The sequence below is a fragment of the Ailuropoda melanoleuca genome, chromosome 9, assembly GCF_002007445.2.
Source record: "Ailuropoda melanoleuca isolate Jingjing chromosome 9, ASM200744v2, whole genome shotgun sequence".
Taxonomy (NCBI): domain Eukaryota; kingdom Metazoa; phylum Chordata; class Mammalia; order Carnivora; family Ursidae; genus Ailuropoda; species Ailuropoda melanoleuca.
The window spans coordinates 7,140,840-7,166,875 of NC_048226.1; the positions used below are offsets into that span (position 1 = coordinate 7,140,840).

The 26,036-nt window shown below is 50.2% G+C and overlaps 1 protein-coding gene across 4 annotated transcripts in view; it reads left to right on the top strand.

Annotated features, from left to right (window-relative positions):
• Window positions 1-26,036, top strand: part of NTRK3 (neurotrophic receptor tyrosine kinase 3) — a 388,753-nt gene that overhangs the window by 96,175 nt on the left and 266,542 nt on the right. For all 4 annotated transcript variants that reach the window (XM_019799995.2, XM_002919550.4, XM_011225398.3 and 1 more), the window contains one exon: window positions 20,654-20,722. In XM_019799995.2, coding sequence (XP_019655554.1) covers window positions 20,654-20,722 — 69 coding nt within the window. The remainder of the gene's footprint in view (window positions 1-20,653; window positions 20,723-26,036) is intronic.

Consider the following 26,036-nt stretch of genomic DNA (forward strand, 5'->3'; position numbering starts at 1 on the left):
GCTGAGCACCAGGGGCCCCCAGCAATGCCTGCTCCCCAGAGAAACCAAGGGGCGGGGGTGACCGCACCACTCATCCATCCCGTACCATTCTCCAGCAATAAAAGGGCGCCTCGGTCTTCTTGCCCTTCCCCACATCTGGCGTGCCCAGCTGTGCCTCGGGGCAGGCAGCTCACCCCTCCTGGCGGCAGTGGGGCTACCCCTCTGCCTGCCAGCTGTCCGTCTGCAATCAAGAGCCGCTGCTTATGGCAGCAAGGGTGGTGTTTGCAACGAGCAACCGTGTGCTCCTTATTTATTGTGCGGAAAAGAAAACAAATTAAGGCCTTGTAATTATACAGTCGGGCATGTTCTTAAATAAAGCTTAAGCACTCAGAACTCCATTTAGCATATTAATAATTGCATTCTCTGGGCCTGATCCCCAGCAGCTTTCTCTCATTTGGCTCTTTCCCTCTCCTCGCATCCTTCCCTACCCCTGTCCCCTTTGGTGTCTCTCACTGGTGTCAGTCTCTGCTTGGACCCCAGGAATCTCTGGAAAGCTTCAGGCACCGGCTCTGAGTCGGCATAGTTGAGAGTCCGTGTCGGTCTTTTCAGAGAACATCAACAGCAATTATTAGGTGATTTCATAGGCATGCGGCCCTCCTAGGATTCTCTTGCCTTTCCCTCTCCCCTCCCTAATTTTGGTGAAGCATCGAGGAGGGGCGTGGTGCTGTGTCTCAGGGCACGATTACTGCAGAGCCCGTCAGAACTGGGTTCCACCCCCAGTTTGACTGCTGAGCAGCTGCAGGACCTTGGTCAAGACGTCTAATCTCTCTGAGCTGGTTCTTCCTCTGGCACTAAGACCATCCCCCTCCTAGGCTTGTGTTTTGGGACTTGGATGAGAGAATGCATTTGAAGCTAGTTCCTTACAGATGTTAGGACTTTCCGTCCATATATGTCACTGGAAGATGCTAGGCACCTATTCGGTCTCCCTAAGCCCCTGTGAAATGGGTGGATATGTCTCTTTGGGGTCCTGCAGGACACGGAGTGGGGGCTGTCAGTGTGGTGTGATGTTGAGAGTGACCCGGACACGTTTCTTCTTAGGACTGATGACCAGTTCCTTGAGCCATATGCTCATCCCCAACATGGCTGTAATGCTTTACAAACCACTCTCGAAAGTACCATCTCATTTAACATGCAGTAGTAAGGTGAAATAGCAGTGACTGTCACCCCTGTCTTATTACTGAGGAAATGGAGAGCGTGAATCACCCAAGACCACAGAGCTAGAAGTAGTGAAGGAGGGACCAGGACCCCGGTCTCAGACTCCCAGTGCCTTGTCTTTTTTGCTACACTGGGCTGTTCCCTAAGTCATTGCTGACACCTAGAAGGAGACTCACCTGGTTTCTGGACTTCAGGGTCTTGATTTGGTGCTGCTCTGACACTTTCCACAGATCCATCACCCCCTTGGTCTTTTTTTTTTTTTTTCTCTTCCTTTCCTGCTACATGGGAAACACATACCAACACTGGTTTTACTGGCAAATTGTGGTAGTTGGGTCACTGTCAGAAACTAACTCAAAAGTAGCCTGAAAACATTCAAATATTGTTAGATGCATAATCTAGATTATGTGACTGTATGGATAGTGCTGTGGTGGGCCTTGTTAAATGCAGGTGAAAGGTGCTTTGGAAATGTCTCCCTCTGTGGCCAGCATTATGGCTTTGGGATGGGGAGGAATGGAGACACTAAGTCAGGACTTGGTCCAGGTGCAGCTGGAATGTTCAGTCTAGTTGGGAAGATAAAGTTAGCTTTCTTAGACCGGAGATGCCAGGATGCTAACTTCTGCTGGTTGGTGCTGACCATAGCAGGCAGAACAATTTTTGTATTCTAGGGATACTGGGGAAGGACATGGGTCTTAAATTTGTTTTTGAAGGAATATATGCAGCATTATATAGGAAGAGGGAGAAAACGCATGGAGTGTGTGTGTGTGTGTGTGTGTGTGTGTGTGCATTTGCAAGCAAGCAGGGAACAAAGCCAAGAGAAAGAGAGAAGTATTTATTGTGTTAAGCTCTCTGCTAAGCATTCTTCCGACAGTGATCCTGTTCGAATGAGTGATATGCTTCTTGTTTTACAAATGAGAACTCTGGGGCTCAGAAAGGTTATGTAACTTGCCCAAGGTCACACAACTAAAGATAGGGATTCATATCCATAAAGGTCTGCTCCGGAACTCATGTTCTTTTTTGTTGTATCGCGGTGCAAAGGCTGGTTCGCGTCTCTGAGGGTGGTCAGGAGCCCAGCTTTTCCAAAAGGAATATTGAAAACTTGTTTCTTCTTGGCAGGGAAACTGATATCTCCCTACTACTTCTTTTGCCTCCCCAGCTCTCCATGTTCCTCTCCCTGGGGATTCAGCACCATGGCCAGAGCCCAGAGAGTCCTGGGGGCACAGTGAGCTGTCAACAGCTCCCCAGAGAGAGGCTCCCAGGTCCTGCGCTCTCCCATTTTCCTCTCTCTAGCATCATCTCAGTTGCTGGTGGTCTTTCTGTGCCCTTAGGTGAGAGCCACGTGGCTTTCAGGAAGAGCCTTGCACGTGGGGTGGACAGAACTCCGCTAGCCTGCCTGGCGAGATCCAGACCTAAGCAGGAAAGGGCATATGAGAAGGGTCTACTCCTTCCCATTCTCTCCTCCCAGGCCCAGGCCAGAGGGGAGGAGGACTGTGATTTAAGACTTCGGGTACTCTGAACTGGGGAATCTTCTAGGGCCATGAGAAGGGAACTGAGCTGGAATGGGGCTCTTTCCTCCAGAGCAGAGCTCCCAGGGTCTGTGGTCCAAAGTTGCTATGTGCATCCCTTTATCAAGCATGTTCTGTTTCTGTTGAATGGGGCCGAAAGCCAGTGGATCTGCCATGTGCTTTCTCATAGGAACAGTCAGAGGGGGGACGAACTGTGGCAGCAGCACAGCGGGGCTGGTGGAATTATGGTACTGGTGGCTTTGTCCTTTGTGATGATGTGCCCTCTTCATTATTGGAAGGCTTTCACCTGGGTGTACAAAACAGAGCCCCCGACTTGAGATCCAGACACCTTCTGGCTTACATGCATGTGTAATGCACACACACACGCACATACACACGCACACGCACACACACACAGTGGTAGTGTGCTAATAAGATCATGGATTCTGCAATCAGACACACTGATTCAGCCCCTGTTTTAACAGTACCAGCTTTGTGACCTTGAACTAGCTACCTAACCTCTAAGCCATAGATTTTTTTATCTATAAAATGACAACAAATCATAACAATAATATGGACCATAAATGGTTTTGGGGGGAGATTCAGTGGACTAATATCTTTAATATCTAATATCTTTAGTAATTAGTTCCTAACAAGCACTCAATAAATGTTACTCATTATTTCTGTTCCTCAGAAAATTATTTCTGTATCCCAATTTTCTTTACTTTATTCACATGATTATTGTTAATGATTCTGGAAGAATCCCCATAGCATGGAAAAATGATTAGCAAGTTAATTAATTGTTTGCACTTGTGTTCAAAGCTCAAGGTTTAAATTAAGTCGAGGTCAGCCATCGTAGTGCTGGTATAAGAAAGAATTAGTTGAGTTTGGCACCCTGCTTAGTGCAAGACTTATGAAGTTCAGACCGTTCAGTGAAATTTGCTTGCATGCTTTCATGTAACAATGTTTGTAATCAAAGTGCACACTGTGTCTTCTGCTTTGTGAAAACAAAAAACTGTAGGCAGAAACACAGTTCACATCTCCTTGCATGGATGGTCACCCCTGGGGGAGCCAGTCTTGGCTGGGACCCTGTCCCCGTGTGCTTTTCCATTCCGTTCTCCTTTCTCTCATTTCTCTAAGTCTCAATCCAAAGTGCCTTGGGTCTCTAGACAAATGCCCTCCTGTTCCCAGTGTATACCGGATCCTCACATAACCTGTGGGGGTGGGAGGAGGTGAAGAAACAACCCGTTGAGAATCTCCATGGAACCAAGTGGGGTAGGGGTTGGTTCTGGGCTCCATATATTCAATGTGAGATAAGAGGTCTTGCATAAGTCTCCAGGGACTCTGCCAGATCTCTGCAGGAGAGAGGCCATGGGGAATAGGAACGAACATTGCTTTCCCCCAAACATTTTGTAGAATTGGACAACAGAGGCCAAGAGACCGTGCATGGTATAAATTACAGAAAACAGTGGTGTAATGACATTGTTTGGTGAATAAATTGAAGCCCTGAGTCATGAGGCCAATAACAGAGAGGGAGCAGAGAAGTGTAATTAAAAGGAGAAAAGCTATGTTTTCAGCTGACATTGGAAGTGAGATCGAGATGGGGGTGGGGTGGGAGGACGGGGGCCGCTGGCCCCTAACTGTGACTGCAGCTCAGGAGAAGGGACATGGCTGTTACTGGCAGTCACGGCGAGTGAGAGAGGTGGCCAGCACTTCTGACACAGAGGAGGAAGGAGAGAGAGTCGTAACGTGGAGAATTTCAGTAGAAGCAAAGCCATGTGAGCTTTGGAAATGAGATTAGCTACAGGACCCTGAACACTGCAGTGATTTAGGAAAAGCTGGGCTGGGAGAAGTCTGTGTGAAGACAGATGAGAACCTAGAGAAGAAAAAGGGGGATCGGGAGTGGGTCTGGGTCTCCTATTAGTAACGAGGTTCTGGAGATTGTTCTCCAGGATGTCTCCTATCTGTGGCTATATACTGCAAATACCCTCGGACCTGCCCTTTTAAGGATTAAGGAAAAAAAAAGAACCCAAGATATTTTAAAGCAAGGATACCCACTCTGGGCCAGCTGACATGGATGGATATGGGGACTGTGGCCAACCTGACTGCACCCCACCATTCTGTGGGGCCAGCAAGGATTAAAGACCATAAGGAACATTCAGATTCTGAGGCACATGCAAACCTTTCAGACAGATCCCCTTCCCCAGATTCTTCTGGAAACGTAGGCAGTGAATGGTTTCCATGGGAGAACACATCTCATTCACTTCATGCACCAGTGCCTAGCATTGCCTGGCACAGACTAGGTACCAGATTAGTGTGGGTTGAATGATTGAGGGGGTGGAGATTGCCTTTCAATATAGTAAAAGCTGGGATGATACTAAAACTTTGTTTAGAGAATTTGTCTATCTCTGTTGTTCTGCACTATAAACCAACAGCCAATGGGTAGTGCATAGTAGGAATTCAGTAAAATTATTATCCAAGCTGGGACACTGTTTTTGAGAAGATTTTACCTATATATTTATTTGTTTATTTATTATTCGGGTAATGTGGGTGTTGGGGAAGGGACAGAGGGAGAGGGGGAGAGAGAATCTCCAGCAGCAGACTCCAAGCTGAGCCTGATGCGGGGCTCGATCCCACGACCCTGAGATCACGACCTGAGCCAAAACCAAGAGTCGGACACTCAACCGACTGAGCCACCCAGGTGCCTCGGACTAAGACACTTTTGGGAGTGAAAGGGAACTAACGGAATGGGATTCTGGGGCAACAGATGTGAACCAGGACTGTTTGGGCAAACCGGGATGTGTTGTCACCCGTCATCAGTACTGTCGAATGAATGGATCTTGTATCCTTGGAGTTATCTAAGGGGAATGGAGGTTTTACGGAATTTACCTCCTTTTGGCCAACGAACTTCCATTTATCCTTGGGATCCTTCAGCTAGTATTTCCTGGGTGCCTACTGTATACCAGGTATTTTGCTTGTATTGAGGATACAAAGAGATCAAGAGAAGCCCTGTTTTTACTCTTAGGGGGTCCCCTGACTAATAGGAAGCCAGACTGTTGATAGACTGACAGTGTGACAAGTGCTAAACTAAAGGGATGGACAGACTACTCTGGGACCCTGGGAGTGGGAAAACTCAGGAAGTGGCAGTCGGGAAGACTTTTTGGACGAAGGATATTTCAGGGGGTCCTGGAGGATGATTCGGCATTTGCTCGAAATTCTGGGAGGATCCAGAGTGTCAAGCAAGTAAAAACTGACCGTGGCAGAAAACTCATTCCGGATCCACTCAACAACGCTGTGTTGCTGGGTGCTGGGAACAATAGAATTGTGACTAAGATAGATGGGCCTATGACCTCATAGACTCTATGAACTGCTTGCCATCAGATAGTGAACCTTATATTCCATTAGGGCCGTGATGGTAGAATTGCCATGTGAGCCAGGAGCCAGGGGCCAGGAGGAGAGGCACCTACCCCCAGTCTGGAGTGCTGACCCCAGCAGTGCACTAGGTGGGGAGAGAGGCTTCTGGGCACCCATGCGGACTGTGAAGGGGGAACTGATGTGCCCCTCTCAGCATCCCCCCTCCCATTCGGCAGCATGGGGAGCCTTTCACTGGGCCCTCCTTATTGTGCTATCGTTCCCCCAGCAAACAATGCCCGCAGGACTGGGTGGGGGGCAGCAGTGCTGGTGTGCAGAGGTGGGAGTCCAGAGTCTCAGGATCTGGAGGAAGAGGCTGGGTGGGAGGTAGTGGGTAGACAGGAAGCCGGAGGAGGTGGAGGGAGCCGGGGCGTTGCTTAGGAAAGGCCCATCTGCCTCCCCATCCAGAGCTTTTGGATGTAATATTAAAATGTTCCTCATTATTTTCCTTGGATGAGTTTGCTATCCTGATATATTAATTATTCTTAAAGGTCAACAGCGCGCTTTCGAATCCCCTTCTGTTCTATCGTGTAATCAGTTAATTAATTGGAAACCATTTAGCAGCGTCTGCGAGCGCGTTGTCGGGTGCGAATTTCCTTGTTTTGTTGTTCATGTGGCGATGCGTCCCTCCACGCGCCACCGAGGATTTGGGAACTGGAGCGTGGGCCCCGCCCCTCGTCCCTCCCCTTCCCCGGGTGGGTGCCCCCCCTTTAGTTATCTCGTTAACAGTTGTGATGGCTCACCATCTTTGTTCTTTCTGAGTCTCCACTGGTAATAAAAGCCCCTTTCCGTGGAGTACCCACCTAGGACAGGCACCGTGCGGGGCGTCCGCGTGTGTTATTTTATTTGATTCCCACTGTCCATGTGCTAGAGATCTTGCTCCCATTTCAGAGGATAGAGGAGGCTCAGAATGTGGAAGAGAGCTTCCCAGTAATTATATAGGCAGAAAGGGGCCAGGCAAGGATAGAACCTCCTGGAAGTTTTGTGTTCTTGTTGGCTGTGGTGCTTCAGGTTCGGAGGCTCCGGGAGAGACTTGGCCCTGGGGCAGAGTCTTAGGTAGAGTTCTTAGTCCCAGGTGCTGCGGGTTCATTACAGGGACAAGCGTTTGATACAGACACGGGGCCCTGTTATTCCTTCTTTGTGCTTCCATTTTGCCTGCTGTTTCTAAAGTCCGCTGTGTGCAGGCGCAAGTTATCAGCAGCCTGAGGGCAGGGCGGAAGCGGGAAGCGGTGCTCCGAAATATGCCCAGCCCCCCAGCACGAGGCAGTCACGCTGAAAGGCTGACCTGTGGTCCGCGCACTGGCGGCTCAGAGCTCCTGCCCACGTGCCTCCTGAAGATGTGCTCTAGGGCATGTTGTTCCGTGTCTGACTCCCCCAGACCCCTCCATGCCTGTGGTCTGGTCTGCAGGAAAGGGGGGAACGCATGGGGAAATACTTCACTGGATGAGGGCTCTCCACGCCTCTCCCTGTGGGCCCCTTCATGTTAGCAGGTGGATCTCCATCCTTTTGGGCTTTATGTATGGTCCCACTTAGACGAGGGGACACAGTGGGAAATTCGATTCGATTCCCCCTTTCAGAGACCAAGAATTCCAGTCTTCCCAGACCTGGGGGTGGGGAAGGTTTTCCAAATTCCGCTTAAGCATGGTAAGATGTTGTCCTACTGGGTCATAAGAAGGTAAGGGTCATGGGAAGTACAGGAGATGGAACCCCAGTGACATGCCTCGTCCTGCTGCTGCTGGTAGGTGCTAAGGAACATGGACTGTGGCCAGGCTGTGGGGGTTCCATTCTTGGCTCCCCCTGGTAGCAGCTGCTGACCCAGGGCAAGGGACCTAACCTCTTTGCTCCAATCCCTCCCCTTTGGAAAGTGGAAATGATGAAGATGGTGGTGGCGGTGGTGGTTGTGGCTCATCCCTTGTGGGGCTGTTGCAGGGTTCAAGTGAGCTCTTATATGTAAAACCTTTCAAGAGAGCTGGCCCGGAGTAATCGCTGCGTGTGTTAGCGGCTGTCATCACTACCCCGTGCAATACCCCAGTGGCCATGCGTTTAGTACCTACTGTGTGCCAGGCACTGCGTTGGGCGCTTGACATGCGTGAATTCGTCTTCATCCTTAGAGCTGCCCCATAAGGCAGATACTATTTCGACTTCTGTGGTCACGAGGAAGACACGGGTCCAGAGAGGTTCGGTAATGTTCTCTGGAGGTGGGGAGGGTGGGTCACACAACCCAAGAGGACCAGAGCCGAGAGTCTAGCTTGTTGGTCTGGCTTCAGATTCTGTGCTGTTTGCCACTGGACGATGCTTCTCGAAACTGGAGCAGAAGCCAGCATCGCCTGGAGGGCCCGATAGAACACAGGGGGCGGGGCTCAACCCAGGAGGTTCTGATTCAGCAGGTCTGGCCCCCCCCCCCGAAATTACATTTCTAATGAGTGTCCGGTGATGCTGCTGCTGCTGGGGGACCACACTTGGAAAATTCCTGCAGCCCCCTAGAGCAGTCCAGTGGGGATATAATGAGCTCTCCACCACGCTGCCTTGCCTGGGCTCTCCCTGCAATGCCTGTTGCCCATACATTCCATCTTAAACACTAACTGGTACCTACTGCCTCACGTGGTCTCCATGAGCCCGTCTCCTGGCCAACCCCGTGGGTGAGAAGGCCCCAAGTGGTATCCGCATGTCCTCCTAGCTCTGCTGGAAGGGAAGCAGACAGCAGTCAGCAACAGCTCTTGAAATCCACACACAGGTTTTGTCTGGGAAGAGGGAGGGACGGGGGGCCTGAGGGGCTCTGGGTCAAAGGCCCCCAAAGCCCTTAGGCAGCTGTCCACAAAGCCAGCTCTGGAGGGAGTGGCCTCTGTTAGCCCTTTCATCCTGGGGCTTGACACCATGCTCCAAGCTCCTAGGAAAATACCTCAGGTTCTGGGCTAAGGCCTCTGCTTCTTGGGGTGTCCTCTGGCCTCAAGGGGGACCCCCTCCATTGGGCAGCTGAGCAGGGTCCCAATCTGCTCAGTTTAGTCGGTTTCTAATGCCGTCCCAGCCCTCCTGCCGACTGCCTAGCGGCACGTTGCACTTGGCAGTCGTCCACCCAGGTTCAGATGGGGATGCTAAATCCCCTTTCTAGCTATTAACAGTGGCTTCTGTTCCCAGGAGCTCTTGCGGGAGATTCCTCTGCTTTTCACACGGCGTCTCTTTACATCTGCACACATGGCTGTTTTATTCTCTCCTACACGTTTGATCAGCCAGGTTTTCAGGGCAGAAGGAGTTGATAGGAGGTGAAGTCAACTCCTTGGGAAGACGGAATTTCCCTACATCAGTGGCTCTGGAAGTGTGGTTCCCTAACCGGCAACATCAGCCTCCCCTGGGAACGGCTTAGCAATGCAGATTCCAGGCCAAACTCTGATCAGGAACTCTGAGAGGGGGAGCCTGGGTGTCTGGGTTTTATCAGCGTCCAGGTAGTGCTGATCCCCAGAGCTGGAGAGCCTGTGCCCTAGACGCTAACCCCAAACCCACCCCTGGCCTGGGCTCCTTCCAACCACTCAGCGCTCAGGAGGGATCAGAGGCAATGTTGGCCTAATCACGTTTCCTTATCAACGGGCCAAAGCAGCTTTCTGCTCATAATTTTGTTGTTTTGGGGAGAGCCATCGATCTTCCTTGAATCCCAAGAGTATATCTTAGAATAGAGATCTTCGGTGCCTGGTGTAGCTGAACGATAATTAGCAGGAACGTGCTTTTCAACCCTCTGGCCCCTGCCCACCCTTCGCCCTTCCAGCCTCCCGGGACTGGACTCAGGTTCCCTGGTCCTGACAATGTGCTTGGCCTTTTCCCCATCAGCCCCTGTGGGGCTGCAGCCACACTCACCTCGGCTTCCCTCCTCCCTCAAGAGCCCCCGCTTTGCTTCTAGTTACTTTCTTGATTGTCCCACAGACTCCCTCTCTGCGTCTTTGTTTTTCTCTTGTCACAACGGCTCTCGAGTGAAAAATGAGGGTCCCCACCTCACTGTTCACGTACCAAAGCCTCTGTTGGGGGCTGTGGCTCCCGGAACCAGCCCGGGCCTGCTCTCCTCCGCCATCCCCAAGGGGGCCCGCTGGTAGGAACACCCCCTGTCTGTCAGGCCTCCCCTCTTTCCCCCTCCCCCCCAGGCTCCAGAGAGAGCTCTCCTGCCTCAGGGCAATTAGCTTTTGGTTAATTTGTCTGAAATGAAACTCCCAAGGAGCAAAACCCCTCAGAATAGTCTGAATAACGCTCAAGGTCTGGTGAGAGCCCGACTGTGTGAAGGCTCAGAGCTGATGTTAAGGCCTTTTCGTGAGCCCTGCGACCAGACCTCTGCCCCCAGGCTTCACGGTGAGCGCTCCCTCTTCCCTGGACCCGTGGGACCTTCAGGCTTTGCCCAGGCATGAGGGCAGTGGGCTGGGCTGGGCTGGAGTTCAGGTCCCAGCGCATCTCCGGGGGCGGGGGGGGGGGGTAGATGCTACTTTTTGTGTCATTAAAATGGGTTTCTGTGTTCTTTTGCTGAACTGAGATTTTGTTGATGCCTACGTTCAGGGGCTCATCGCCTGGGCCTCTGGCCCCTGTTTGCATGGGCTTGGGCTTGCTGCAGCTTCCGTGGTGACTGGAGATGGGCAGATAAGGGCAGAGACGCCGTGCCTGAACAATGATAGATTGTGTTTATCCAGGGCCAGGCCTTGTGCCAGCTGCTTTCTGTGCCCCATTCGACACGGCCTGTTGAGTCCTCACCGCCACGCGAAGGGACAGGCCCTGTCCGTGTCCGCAGCATACGTAGGAGCAGAGAGGTCGGGGAATGTACCCAGGGTCACAGAGCATGGAAGCAGCAGGGGTGGGACCGGCGCCCAGTCCCGTGTGATGTCAAAGTGCTGTGGGAATTCAGCTGAACTTACTGCACGTTTACTGAGCACTTACTATGCTCCAGGGGCTATAAGGGCTCTCCAGCTGAAAGGAAGTGGTTCTCCACGTGCAGGGAGAGCAGTCTTCTGGGGAAGGAGGCCAACACCTGCAGAGCCGTCTGTCAAAGCCAGCAGTCTGAGATGTGCCCAGACAAAATGCATGGGAGGAAGGGGAGGGCAAGAAGGTTCTGGAGTGGGCGGCACTGGCTGTTCTTAGGCCCATCTGCACCGTGCCTACAGGACAGGGGGCAAGAACCTGAATGGGTAGAGGGCACCAGGGGCCGTGGTATGGAAATGGAGGAGTGCCAGGAAGTTGTGAGGGTACCACCAGTTCCGTGATCCCACTCTGTTCATGGGGGTGGGGCGTCTTTAGGGTTAGTTATGGGGAGGAAGATGGGTGGTGATGGGAGGACGTGCAAATGGGCTTGAGGTCATTGTGTGAAAAGACTTGAACTTCAAGGGGGAGCCTGGACTTGATTAGGTGGACCGAGCATTCTGAACGTCCAGCGATCACGCCCAAGTCTGGTGTCTCATGTGTGGGGCCACTCTCCTTCTCCATCTTGCCAGCATGCCTCTTTCCCTGCCTGTCCTGAGATTCTCCAGCTTGAGGGGACACTGGCAGCTTCCCAGTGGTGTTGCCACGTGGTTGGGGACAACTGGAGTGATTCCTTTCCACAGGGCAAGCCACGTGGCTGCTGGGTCCTGGGATGGATTGGCATCTGGAGAGAGGATGGCTGCCCTTTGGAGAACTTACAGTTCTACTTCTCCACCTGTTGGCGGCTCCTCTCCGCTGAGGACCCCAGTCAGCGCCTGGCTTGTACAGATGGTCGAGAGCTGCCATCGTGTCTCTTAAGCCCTTGAAGTGTGGCCAGTCCAAATGGCGTGTCATGAGTGTAAAGTACACGTGGATTGCAAAGATGGAACATGCACACAAAAGAAGATGAATTATCTCACTAGCGTTTGTTATATTGATCACATGAATGGATGACACTTTATGTTTACTGAGTTAAGTATAACGTAGGAATACAACTACTGTCATCTCTTTCTTTTCACTTTCTAAAATGTGACCACTAGACATTTGAATTAGTATATATGGCTCCCGTTATTTTTCCACGGGTGAGTGAGTGCTGGCACACTTTTTCTGGAAATGTCCACATACTAAGTAGTTTCTGTCTTCCTCAATAGCTACTCAACCCTGTGGCTTTAATGCAGGCTCTGAGGGCATCTGAGTTTTCTGTTGCTTCTGTAAAAAATTATCCTAAACTTTATGGCTAAAAACACAAATGTCTTGCTTTATGCTGTGTAGCTTAGAACCAGCATGGTCCTCGCTGGGCTAAAAATCCAGGTGTCTGCAGGGCTGGGGTCCCTCCTGGAGGCTCTAGGGGAGAATTAATTTCTCTGCCTCTTCCAGCTTCTAGAGATCCATGCACAGTCCTTGGCCTGTGGTGCCTTCCTCCCTCTTCAGAGCCAGCACATCCCATGTCTTTTCCTCTCTTCCCTAGTCACATCTTTCTCTGACCCCTCTGTCCCCGCCTTCTACTTCTGAGGACGCTTGTGATTGCCCTGGGGCCAGGGGACGATTAAGCATAATTTTCTCATCTCAAGGTCCACGCTTTTAATTATATCTGCAGAGTCTCTTTTGACATGGAAGTTGATCTATTCACAGATTCTGGGGACTGGGATGTGGACATCTTCGCAGGACCATTATTCCACCTAGAACATGGGCTCAGACAACACATAAATGAAGGGGTGTGGCTGTGTTCCAAAAATCTATTTACAAAAACTGAGTGCTGGCCTGCAGACAGTAGCTCGCTGACCCCAGCACTCCATGATGGATTCTGCACCCAATTTCCAATGTGTGGGTGTTTTCTCCCCACACCACCAAGCAATTCTGGGACACCAGCTGGGTGTCCTACAATTCAACTCAATTCTGCCACCGTCTATCCAGAGACAGCATCAGATCCCACTTCAGAGGCCAGTCCCAAATCCAGATTCTTCTGGTGCTTCTGACAACCTGGCTGTAAATCAGAGGTTCCCATGACCCCCTCCACGAGTTCAATTAATTTGCTAGAGTGGCTCACAGGACTCAGGAAACTCATTTACTCACCGGATTACTGGTTTATTACAAAGGATATTAAAGAGTACAAATCAACAGCCAGATGAAGAGATACGTAAGGCCAGGTCTTGAACAAAGGACCTTTCGTCCTTGTGGAGTTTGGCATCTGGCCTGGTAGCATGCAGAAGTATTCTGGATCACCAACCCCGGACCCCTTTTTTATGGGGTTTTTATGGGGCCTTTATTACACAGGCTTGTTTGACTCCATCATTGGCCATTGGTGATTGATTCAGCCTCCACTGCCTCTCCCCTCTCCAGAAATCGGGGGGGTGGGACTGAAAGTTCTAATCCTCTATACATGGTTGGTTCCCCTGGCAACCAGCACCCATCTTCAGGGGCTTTACAAAGTCACCTCATTCTCTGAAGCAATCTCAGGAGCTGAGGACAAGAGATCAAATATCATAACAAAAGATGCTCCACCGTTCTTACTGCTCAAGAAATTCCGAGGGTTTTGAGAGCTGTGAGCCAAGAACCCTGGACCAAGAATGAATAGTGATTTCTTAACCATAACCATCTTTTCTGTATGCTATGTGGGGTGATATTTTTTTGCTAGATGCTCGATGGAGAAGGCTCTGTGGTCCAATGTTTGAGACTCAGTAGGTCAGATCCTCCTCTTCATAAAGGCTCTGAGAAGTTCTGCGGTGAATAAGCCTGTTTAATTTGTTTAAAACCACATTTTTCAAAGAAGATGAATTTTTTCCCCCCTTGTAATATCCATTAATGTACTGTAGATCTCAGATTCTCAGGAACATTCTCTGGGAAACCCTGGTTCAGCCCAGCGCAGGGCCTTGTAGAAAAGCTGCCTCCAGTCTCCTGATCTTAGGTCAAGACACCAGTCACGTCACTTGAGATTTGATTAGAGAAAGCATTTTGGCTTCATTAAAGTTCATTAAATGAGCCATCCAGTGTAATTTAGCTGAATAAAAATGGCTCAAATGGCTTTAACCCCCACCCCCTTTTACAGCAATTTAATTGAGGGAAAAGCAAATATGTCAATGATGCCGAAAAATATTTCTTGGTCTTCGAGAGGAGTGTCGGGCGGCAGCCCCTGCTTCCTCGTCACAGGCACTGGATTTTAAGAGGTTGGCTCGTAGAGCCTCCTTGGTGGCTGGCAGCAGGCCTTGGGGAAGAGAATGCGTGGCACTTCCTTCCTTCGCACACTTTCATCCCAAGGAAGTTGGTGGCAGCCACCTTCATGGCTCCTCATGGTGGGCTGCAGTCACCCGTGGTGTGGGGCCAACTGTGCACAAGATCAATGAAGCATACATGCCCTGGGTCTTGGAGAAGTGGGCAGTAGACTGGCAGCCTGCTCCTTCTCTGTGGTCCTTTGGTTCGTTTTCAGCAAACTCTATGTGGAGTTGGTGCTGCATGGGGCGGGGGGAGTTCTCCTGTTTTGAATTTTCCTTGGCATTCTTCAGCAATTTCCAAAGAATCCTGGTATGGGGTGGCAGGGGAGGGAGTTGGCTGTTTCCAAGAAGACCGAGGAGATGTTTCTTTTATGGGGAAAATGAAAGGATTGCCAAGGGGACGTCAGATGTCACGGAAGGAAGAATTGCACTTTTTTTAAAAAAGATTTTATTTATTTATTAGAGAGAGAGAGAGAAAGAGAGAGAACGAGTGGGGGAAGGGGCAGAGGGAGAAGAAGGCTCCTGGACTCAGGGTTCGATCCCAGGACCCTGAGATCATGACCTGAACCGAAGACTGACACTTAACCGACTGAACCACCCAGGCGCCCCGAGAATTGCACCTTTCAAAATGCTGCCTTCTTGGATGAAGGAAATAAGATTTCGATCGTGATGGACGCAGCCAGCAAGCCACACTCCTGGGAGCCTGCAAGATGAGGAGGCCTTGACCTCTGCTGCGTTCTGGTTAGCTGTGCTTGGTGCTCTGAGCCCGTACGGTGTTCAGAATGGGGCCTTTTGCAAGCAGTGGAACAGATCCTCCAGGAGAAGCCACCTTTGGGCGCCTGGGTGGCTCAGTTGGTTGGGCGGCTGCCTTGGGCTCAGGTTATGATCCTGGAGTCCCAGGATCGAGTCCTGCATCAGGCTCCCTGCTCAGAGGGGAGTCTGGTTTTCCCTCTGACCCTTTCCCCTCTCATGCTCTCTGTCTCTCTCAAATAAATAAAATCTTAAAAAAAAAAAGCCACCTTTGTCTTTGGGCTGCAGCTGAACACACTCCTGGTTCTCAGTGTTCTCTTTTTTTTTCTTTCTTTTCTTTTCTTTCTTTCTTTTTTCCTTACTCCAAAGGGTTTATTGAGACAAGTGTCACATCCAAGTCCAGGGCAGAGGGGATGGGGCTTATAAACAGGATCCTGGAAGGGGGCCCGAGAGCTCAGTGGAACCCCAAAAAGAGGGTGAAATAAATAGAGGAAGAGGGTGGAGGGCCCAGGAGGGGAGACATAGACTCTCACACAGTGATAACGACGTTGGGTGGGGGGGCTCCATTAACATCCCATGTATACAGAAGGGGAGTTGTGGGGGATCTGGAGCCCCCAGGTCTGGGAAGATGGTTGGGGGTTCAAAGTGAGAACCTGGCACCTTCTGGCGGTCCCTTACACACTCCAGTCCTGAAACGTAACCTGCGCGCCCGGGCCTGCCTCTGCCCGTAGAAGAGGAGGCACTTCCAGATGTCAGCCACGTCCGTCCAGGCACTCTGCAAAGCCTCCCATCTTCAGGATCACTGGTGGGTGGGGCTCAGTGTCCCCTTCTCAAGTTTCAGCCCCCAAGGATATGGTGTCTTTGGGGGCAACAGAGGAATTCACGTGGTTGGCTTTTCTTGGCAACAGAATCCATCTTGAGTGACCCTTTGGTTGGACAGTAGGGTTCCCGGGGTGGAGGGCGACATCCTCCCTGATCATGGGTCCTGTCCTGCTGCAGTTTGGTTGTCCCCTTTAGGAAGGTCATGGGACTGCTTACCATGCTGTGGTGTTTAGCCTGGGAGGACCCGTGTTCACCAAGGGGTTAATGGCAGGAAGGACCATCTCAGCCCGAGCCTTCCGTTGGGTCCAATTTTGGCCATCTGCGTGTCTGGCTCTCTGTTCCCAGAGCACCCAGGAGCTGCATCGTCATTGTTCATTCCTCTGGGCTCCGGAGACCGGGCTGTAAGAGAGCCAGCAGTGCAGGACAAAATTAATGGCTTTGTTTGGTAGTCTCAGATGAGGGATATGGGGGCAATGTCACAGAGCTTGATTTGGGGAAAGTATTTGATGCCTCATCTCATAAAATCTTGCTCACCAAATTAATTCCAGTGGTCAGGTGGCTGGGAACCTGGCCATTGACCCAAGCAAAAGTCAGAGATGGGGGATAATGGATCTGTCAGGGAGGAGGCTTCCGGAAGATGCTGCTGTGGGGCCCAGAGGCAGGGTGGTTCTTAACTAAACCCTTGACTCTGATGAGCAGGACAGCCAGCTCATCAGTTACGGGTGGCATGTGAATACAGGTGAGGTGCTAGCTGGGAGGAAAATCAGGGGCAGTGAGTTCTGAGTGGGCGGTGAGTCCATCAAAGCCCCATGTCTTAGCGTCCCCATTTTCCTGCACCGTGAGCATTTATAAATGCCTGTGAGGGCAGGGTGGCCAGAGGCGTGCCCTGCTTGTCTTGTGGTGGCTCTGTGTTTTTCTTAATTGTCTTCTGCCTATGTATTTGTCTCCGGGGCTGGGTGCTTCTCTCACGTGTCTCTGGCGGGGCATGGCGTACATGGATGGTTGTACAGGTTGTGTGCACTGCGTTTCTCCAGGGTCTCGCGGAGCGCGGTGCCGCTGTCTCTGGCAACAGACGCCGAGGGCCGTGTGTGCGTACCTGGGAATTTACACGTCTGTGTGTTGGTTGCGAACGTTCCTGGGTATGTGGCTTGTTGCTTGTTGATGGGGTCTTTACGTTAAGGCCACTCAGACCTGTTCAGCTCTACCGCGGAGATGGTAGTAACACCCGCTCCCTACGGTTGCTGTATATATCAAAGGAGGTCATGAATGTGAAAGTGCTGAACACAATACCCAGTGCTTAGTAGGAAGCCCTTGGTGAGTGGGGCTGTTGGTTGTCATGGTTGTGCAGGGAGGCAGGGAGGTGTGAGCACAGGAGAGGAGCCCGTTTGCAGGGGGAGTAAGGGTGGGCCTTTGCTCCAACAGGAGAGATGGTCTGTGTCCCAGTGAGGCGGCTGGGGAGGAGGGGAGTTTGTCGTCCTGGACACAGCGCACAAGTCCTTAGCAGCCACTCCATCTGGCCGAAGAGCTAGAGGAATCGGGGGGGCCATTTCCCTTGGGGGGGGCTTGGTGGGCGTGGCAGGAAGGAGATGAAGCCAAGACACCCCCAGGAGAACAGGGCCCACGCCGCCTTTATGGAATGTCCCAGGCCCCCTCCCCACTCCAACTTGTAATAAGGAGATAATGCTATTTCTTATTCTTTATTTGCCCAGAATGCCTGTTATTTTCTTTCTTCTAGAATCCAATTTTCTCGTGACATTTCTGCCTAATGTAGCAAAACATGACCTTTGTGAAAGGACATTGCTGGCAGCCTGATCCCTGCCTCGGGCTCCCCAGGAACCCCCTGGCACACATTCCCAGGCCGGTCCTCCCTCGGAGATGGGCAGGGTCCCCACTTCACCTGCGTTACTCCTGTTTCCTGGGCTGTTGCCCTGCTTCTGTCTGGGGGTGGGGTGAGGGGGAGAGACAGATGGGGCTGCTTCTGAGGGTTCAGTGAATCTGGGGTTCCTGGCTGCTGACTCTCCTGGGGTGCTGCTCAGTTTTAGGACCAGGAGTTCTGTTTAAGGAGGTGCTGGAGTGAGGGGGAGACCTCATGGCAGGCGGGCCTGTGACTTTGGCTGCCACTGCCGCAGGTGTGCGTAGGCAGTGAGCCGGGGAAACAAGACGGAACAGAAGACTTCTACCTGGATGAGTCACTCACATTTGCTGCAACCTGGGGACTCAGGTGTGGTCCTGAGACCCAGTGTCCTTGACCCCGAGGTCTGAGCTCCAGGTGCAAAACCTAGTGTAAGGTCAGCCACTCGCTGGGTGTGTGCACCTGATCCCCGCTCTAGTCCTCTGAGCAGGAGGTGGGTCAGGGGAGCTGCGCCCCAGTGGTGTCCTTCAGTGGTCACTGTGCAGGCCTTCCTTTATCACCACTTTCCTTCTGATTGGCGGGGCATGGAGGAAGTTTGCAGGCCCAAGACAGACTGGGGGTGGGGGTTTTGGGGAGCTGAGAGTGCAGACAGGTTAAGGTTTATGAACTTTGGTGATTCACGTGTGTTAGAGCTCTTCCTTCTGGGGGAAGCAGGGTACGGGGGGCCTACCTTAGCACTGTGCAGGCTGGAGGACTCTGTAAGGAGACTGCTGGGTGCAGGGGGAGTGGAACGGGAAGCTTGGGGACCCCTGCCTGAGGTCCCTTTCCTTTGTCCACCAGTCCCCTGCACCCGCAGAAAGGGGCTGCCTTCCTAACCCAGTCAGCGGCTGTCACCAAGGGTGCAGCGGCCTCAGATGCGAAGGGGAAGCCCTGTCCCTTAGGTTGTCCTTGTGTGCCATCTGTCCCCGTGAACACTGTGTGTGCCGTCTGTGAACCCCCAGCCTGGACATGCCCCGTGACCTCCAGACCCAAGTATCCACCAGGCTAGTTGATTTCTCTCTCTGGGTATCTAACAGGCATCTCGAACTTAGCATTTGCAAGGGGAGGCTCATGATCTGAACCCCACCCCCAGATATCACCCTTTTACAGCCTTCCTGGTCTCATTAAATGATCTGGCTGCTTGCCTGTTGCTGGCGTCTTCCTCCCTCCTCTCCCAGACACAATCCAATGGGAGGTTCTGGCGGCGCTGTCCTCCTTCCCCCTTGAATCCACCTGCTTCATTATCTCTAATCCCCTTCCTCAGTACTGCAGCAACCTCCTAATTTTTCTGCCAGTTTCCAATCTTGGTCTCTTCCTTTAAGAAATGGTAATTAGATTATGTCCCTTCCCTACTTGAAGCCATCCAGTGCCTTCTCATTGCTCCTTAAAAAAAATTCAAGCTCCTCACCGTGACCAGCAAGGTGGTTGTGGCTGTCCCCTCTCCTCCTTGTTCCCGACCACACTCCCCTGCCTCCTTCCCCACTGGCCCTCTCTCTGCCTTTGCTCTTCTCGCATCCACTGCCCGGAACACCCCAACCCTGGCACTGGCTCATTCTTGCTCTGGCCTCAGCTCGAGGCTACCATCTTGGAGGGCGCCTCTCTAAGCACCTGCGTACAGGAGCTGTCTGCCTCTCCTATATTGGTGATGGCATCACTTTGTTTGTACCCTTCCTTCTCTTCATGGCAAACTGCAGCTCTCCTGCTTATCCATTTGTAACTTGAATATAAGTTTCAGAGGGACCGTCTCATTCATCCATCCTTAATTCCGCCAAGTAGCCTGTATTTGGTTCCTCCCCAAATATCTGCTGTAGGAATCATCTAAGTAGAGGTGCGTGCCTGCATGTACGTGTGTGGGTATAAACAAGAGTCTGCACTAGCCTTTATCACCTGCGTGTTTGATCGACACAGATGCACACATGCTTGTGTGTACACGTGTGTGCCTAGATGTTGACCTGCGTGGCGTCCGTACCGCCATCCGATCTCATCAGTGCAGGAATAGTATTCCTGCCGTGTCACGTTGACTCCAGCGTGTCTAACTGCTGCCTTGAAGGGCTATTATCACATCAAAAGTTGTTTGCTGAGCCTGGCAACGTGATCACCGTGGGCGTGTTTCTTCTATTATTTGGAAGACTAATGGCTACTCCTTTCCCCTGTACATCCTAATGAGAACAATTAAATAGCCATTAGGAGGAGAACAGAAGTGTGCACAAAAGTCTGATGTCTTGATCATTGATGGGCCTCTTTGCCGGGGGAGGGACTGGGTAGAAGAAATTGTAGGTGACCTGCAGGGTTTTTCCCCACTGTTGTGAATGGTAAGAATGCTTGTTGGTAAAAGGGGATGTAGTTTCACTTATGCAAGATGCGTAAATCCTGGAGATGTGCAGTACAGCATAGTGAGTCTTGAACGATACTGGATTGTACACCTAGAAATGTGTTAAGAGGTTATATCTTATATTAATGCTTATTGCAAAAAAAAAGAGAGAGGGAGGAGATTTTTAAAGTTGATGGTTAAGTTTATGGCCTTGTTTATGGTGACAGTTTCATGGGTATACACTTACCTTAAAATTCATCAATATGTATACATTAAATACACATAGTTTTTTTTAATGTCGGTGACATCTCAATAATAAAAATGAAGAAGAATGCTTGTCAGCTTGTGTATCCTGAGAGTTCTGTCCTCCTGTGGGAGGGTGGCCTGAACCTTTACTATGGTGAGAGGATGTGGGAAAATGACCAACAATTTTTTTTTTTTACATTTGTAAAATCTCTCCCTTTCCTTTCCTCGAAATCCTCTCCAAACCTTGACTACTGGGAGATACTTTGTTAGCAGAATGGAGCAAGGGAGAAGAACCACAAAGCCAGGCTCCCATGAAACAACCAAGCTTCCTACCAAGAGCATTACTTATGCCAGATCTCTCCCTTAATTTCCCCTTTATTTGTCCCTCTTGCAGAAACCTGTCGAGTAACCGGCTCACCACACTTTCATGGCAGCTCTTCCAGACGCTGAGTCTTCGGGAATTGTAAGTTTGGTCTTGAAGACCATCCAACTAGTAGAGTGGTGGTCGAGGTTGGGTGGAGAGAAATGTGGGGCAGTGGAGCCACCTGAGGTTGGGCATGCACTTGAAGGGGCTCCCTGGGTTGGGTGACACGGAGTATACCATGTTCAGTGAGAGCAAGACACACTCTTTGTTGCTTGATTTCTGATGCTCTTTCTGGCACATTTCTGAAGAAGACAGGAATCTTACCTCTGAGCAGGACCTAGTTCTGTGATCTGTAGGTAATTAGTAGTAACAGCATTTATATTTATAATACCATAAGTATTTATCAATTTATAATAAATAACATTTGTAATATATGATTTTGTAGATTATCAGGTGTGCTTTCATTTACGTGACTTTAGATTTATCATCATGAGCATTATGGGAGATAGGTGTTATTATATCTCCAATATAAAATGTATTTCTTCATTTTAAGGTGAGGGTTCTGAGCCCCCAAAGGCACATGAGACACAGCCAAGGTTGCATTGTTAGGGACTGGCTGACCTAGAACTTGAACCCAGGCCTCTGACTTCAGATTGCATGCCCTTTCCATCACTCATAATCTTTTGTCAGCCTATTTGGCTTGTGTATGGGCGTCTCGATGGTGGGGGGTGGGAGGCAAGTCTATGTATTTATTCAATCTGCCTGTGGACTGCTTGGTCTTACTGCCTTCCAAGGCTGATTGATGCACCCCTACCCTCCAGCCATTGCGTGCAAACCATTGTTGGATGGACGGGTGAAAATTCCTGACCACTGCTGGAAAAAATAAGTCGTGTTGATGTGTGAGTCATCAGGGTCATCTCTGTGCATGAAGGACAGCATGTTATGTTGAGGGAACAAATCAAGGAATAAATTGGAAAGGAATTGAGGCATGGTTGAAATTAGGGAGTCAGGGTTCCAGAGACACTGCTCATGTGTTCCCTTTTACTTAGTGACTCAGATCCAAATTCACTGGATGCAGATTGCTTTACTATCTTTACCAAGAGGCAGTAGCCTTGGATCTCTGCCAATGCTGTTAGCTTTTCAACTTGCCTTCCCTCCACCTGGGAAGACCTGAGTTCACGCATGAGTCAAGATCTTCGCTTTTCCAACCCAGCTGGTCAGGGAGGGGAATATTTACATCCAGTGACCTAATAGCCCATTACCCCATGATGGCCTTGTGTACCCTACTTATCCTCACGGACCTGCGAGCCCCTGATTCTTTGAAAAGCCATTCTAGGGCCGGGAAGTACGGAGGTGATCTCAACAGTGTTGGAGAGTTTAGGACAGTACTACTGTGGGTTGCCTTCCTTTCTTAGGATTTTACCCTCCTCTGGTATGGCCACAGTAGGTATACACAGTTCTTTAGCTGCATAGGGCTAAAGAGATCCCGAGATACACCGATTAAAAACTGTCTGAGCTTGGGGCGCCTGAGTGGCTCAGTCATTAAGCGTCTGCCTTTGGCTCAGGGCGTGATCCCAGGGTCCTGGGATTGAGCCCTGCATCGGGCTCCCTGCTCTACTGGGAGCCTGCTTCTTCTCCCACTCCCCCTGCTTGTGTTCCCTCTCTTGCTGGCTGTCTGTCTCTCTGTCAAATAAATAAATAAAATCTTAAAAAAAAAAAACTACCGGACCTTGGAAAAAGGTAAATATATACTTATTTGTGTATACAACGCTGAAAACCTAGACAATGTCACAGATGTCACAGACAGCTAAACGTCAGACCATTAGACTTGATGCATTGCATTCATTCCCATCTTTGTAGGTGGAAAAAGACCTTAGCACTAAATGAACAGGACTGCTAAGATCACTACTAACAACGATTTCTGAGATCTGACTCCATGCGAGGCACTGTGCCAAGCAATCTCTCAAATTATGTACGTTCTTTAATTTAATTCTTGTAATAATTTATTGGTTAGGAATTATTACTATCACTTCACATTTGGGGACACTGAGGTACTTAGCAAGGTTAAGTATCTTGTGTCGGGTTACCCATTAGCCAAGTGGTAGCATATGGATTCAAGGTCTTGACCACTCTGCTTAGCTGTCTCTCAGCCTCTTAAAATCTGTTTCCAATTCAAGGATCGGTTCTGCAATCATTCTCAAAAAGTGCATTTTTGCAGTTCTTTCTTACGTTGCCCCAGATCTGATCAGGGGCTCTGCCGTAAAGGAACTAACTGGGGGCTCTCTTTCTTGGGTGTCTCCTGTCTGCTTCTCCTGGAATGCCTCCCCCTTCATCTGTAGGAATCGAGGGACAGCGTCTCTCTGGGGGACATCTGGGGACTGCAGTTGGCTGAATTATTGAGAAAACGTTCAGTGTTCCTTCTAAAAAATCATTGGATGTGGAATCAATGGTGTGCTGCCCTGGTGACCTGTTTCGTGGAGTTTCAGAAACAGTTGTTCGGTGGATATATATTTAAAGAAAATGTCAGATTTCTCCCAGAGGATCATGGGATTCTGCATTCATCTTTGCCCAGGATCAATACACCGGTGAGCTAGATGTGACTTATGGCGGAATGAAGACGTTCCCTCCAGTGTGAGTCAGTGTGTGAGGGCTGCCATGTCCCCGAGTATTTTATTTCTGTCATATTGTTAGATAAGAAAAAAATTACATGGGAAAATAAAGAAGCCCCCCTCTAAGGAGCGCTTGCCCTGGTAGGGGTCAATTTTTTGAGGAAGAGTTGAATGTTGAGAGTGGAAAATTTATCCTTTGGCTGGCGGGGCCTCATGTTGGCTCTTCACTGTGGCTATGATTAAAATCCAAAGAATCCCAGTTCCTGGCAAATGGAAGAGGGGGGTAGTATTTTCTCGTCCGACTTCCTGATTAGTCCACACGGCACCATCTGCCACGAGCCTTGTAGACTGCCAGGGTCTGCCCAATGGAGCCTGTGGGCTGGGGTGTCGGGGTGGGTTGGGTATTTCCAGGAAGAAAGAATTTTGGCCCTGGAGGAGAGAGGCCAGGGGGAGATGACTTTCTGGGCCGTGGTGGCCGGAAGATCACAAAGCCAGAGTGTGAGGCTTTGAGCCACCTTCTGCAGGAACAGAAGGGGCAAACCGAGGCAGTCAGTGATTTCTGGGCACATTTCATCCTGTCATTGAGGATCTCTGCCTGCCCCAACCAGACCCTCCCCCACTGGAGGATCCTTGATACAAGAACGGATGCTGTTGGGGTTCTCCATCCAAAGGCCTGAGTCTCTATGACCTTTCCAATAGTAGAGAAGGAGACAAAAGAGCCATATATTGAGCACCTATTATGAACAAAGTCCTGTCTCATCTTTGGAGCAACCCTCCACGGGAGGTATCATTGTAACCAGTTTTACAAATGAGGGATTGAGGCTTGGCCAAGTGAAACAACTGCCCAAGATCACAGAGCTTATCAATGGTAATGGGAATCAGTAGTATGATAATTAGCATTACTGCCATCCAGGTCTGCTGTTTCCAAAGATCAGTGCTCTTTCCTTAAACAACTCAGCAAACTTCCCCCATCCTCCATACTTGCTGTCTCCTTCTGGAAACCAGTCTCGAGATGGTGGGTTCCTGAGTGGAATCACTGGGCGAGGGGGCCCAGACAAGTTACGATCTCAGAGCCCTGGTCACGAGCCGGAGGCTTCCCTTCCTCGTTTCTCACTTACTTTTGTCAGATGAAGGATATGGTCTTGGCTGAACACCTGGCCCATTGCCCATCACCAGTCCAGGCTGTGCTTCTCTTACTGAGAGAACTGGAAGCATCTTTCAGGACTCTCCTTGGAGTACGTAGCACTGTTTCAGTGGCACGGGTTTGCAGAAATTTGAATTGGCATTGCATGTTTGCTCTCAGAAGTTTCTGGTTATATCAAGATGGTGTTTTTTTTTTTTTTCCTTACGGAGAAGACTGGAACTGTCTGTCCAGAAATCAGAGTGGGAATCAAAGAGATTGTCTTAGAGATAAAGAATAAATTAGAAAGAAAAGAAGCTTGGATTCTGAATCCCATGATGCAATTTAGGCAAAGGCAAGAGGCACCAGAGGATATAAACCCACAGCACAGAAACCTTCCAGAAATACCCTAAGGACCATTAGTGTATCTTGAACAGGCTTCTCTTAATACCCTGCACACACAGAGCAGACATGATTAAAACAGATTGGAATATTTCATTTTCTTAAAGCAAAGTGATAATTATCTCTGGTATAATTTGCAGATTTAATCGACTTGGTAAAATATTAACTCGGTATCTGGGATGGGTTTGGGCTGATCCTGGCACTTTCTTTTCTCCCAGTCTTGGCCATGACCGCTTTCCAGGGCTCTCAGAGAAGTCCCTGAACGATCATGTTAATAATAGTGTTACTGTAATAATAATTTCTGGTCTCTTTATAGCCCCTTTCAATTCACAAAGCATGTTATCGTGTATTATCACTAATCCTCATAATAACTTTGTGCAGGAAGAGGGTCGAGCGCAATTAGCCCCATTTTACAGAAGTTAAAGCAGAATCTTGGGGAAGAAGTTACTGGCCATATTAGTTTCCTAGGATTGCTTTGACAAATCATGACAAACTGGGAGGCTTCGAACTGTGGAAAGTGACTCTTTCCTCTTCTGGAGGTCAGAAGGCCAAAACTAAGGTGTCACAGGGCCACTCTCCCTTCAGGAGGCTCTGGGGAGGAATCTTTGCTTATCTTTTCTGGCTTCTGGTGGCCCCTGGTGTCCTTGGCTTGTGTCAGTGCCCCTCCTATCTCTGCCTCCATCTTGGAGGCTGTGCTCCCCGTCTCTGTGTCTTTGGCCTCTCCCCTCCTCTCTCTTATAAGGATACCTGTCATTGAATCTAGGGCCCGCCCTGAATCCAGAATGATCTTGTCCCATCATCATTCCGTGATCCTTCACTTGATCCCATCCACGTAGACTGTACTCCAATAAGGTCACATTCACGGGTCTTGGGGGTGAGGACTTGCCCAGATCTTTTGGGGGAGACACAGTTCAGTGCACTAGCTTTGCCCAAGGTGACCGCTAGCTCCACTCAAACCTTTGTTTGTGTACGACTTCTGCCATTGTGTTGTTATCTCTGGGAGGCCAGCGCCATCATCACTTGGGTGTCTGGACAGGCTTCCCTGGTTGACTGTAGATCTCCACCCCTTCCCCATTTTCTGCGACCGGCCCCAGGATTGCCGCTGGAAGCACCAGTGCTGTGGAGGGAGAAGAAAGCCAGAGTGAGGACCGGAGGAGAGCCAGTGTTTTCTACATACATTGCCATGGCCTAGGCCGTGCAGCGCGCCTTGTCTGTGCCTGCCTGGACAGGGCTGAGTTAATATGCGGGACGCCCCTAGGGCCCTGCAATTAGGCCCCAGGCT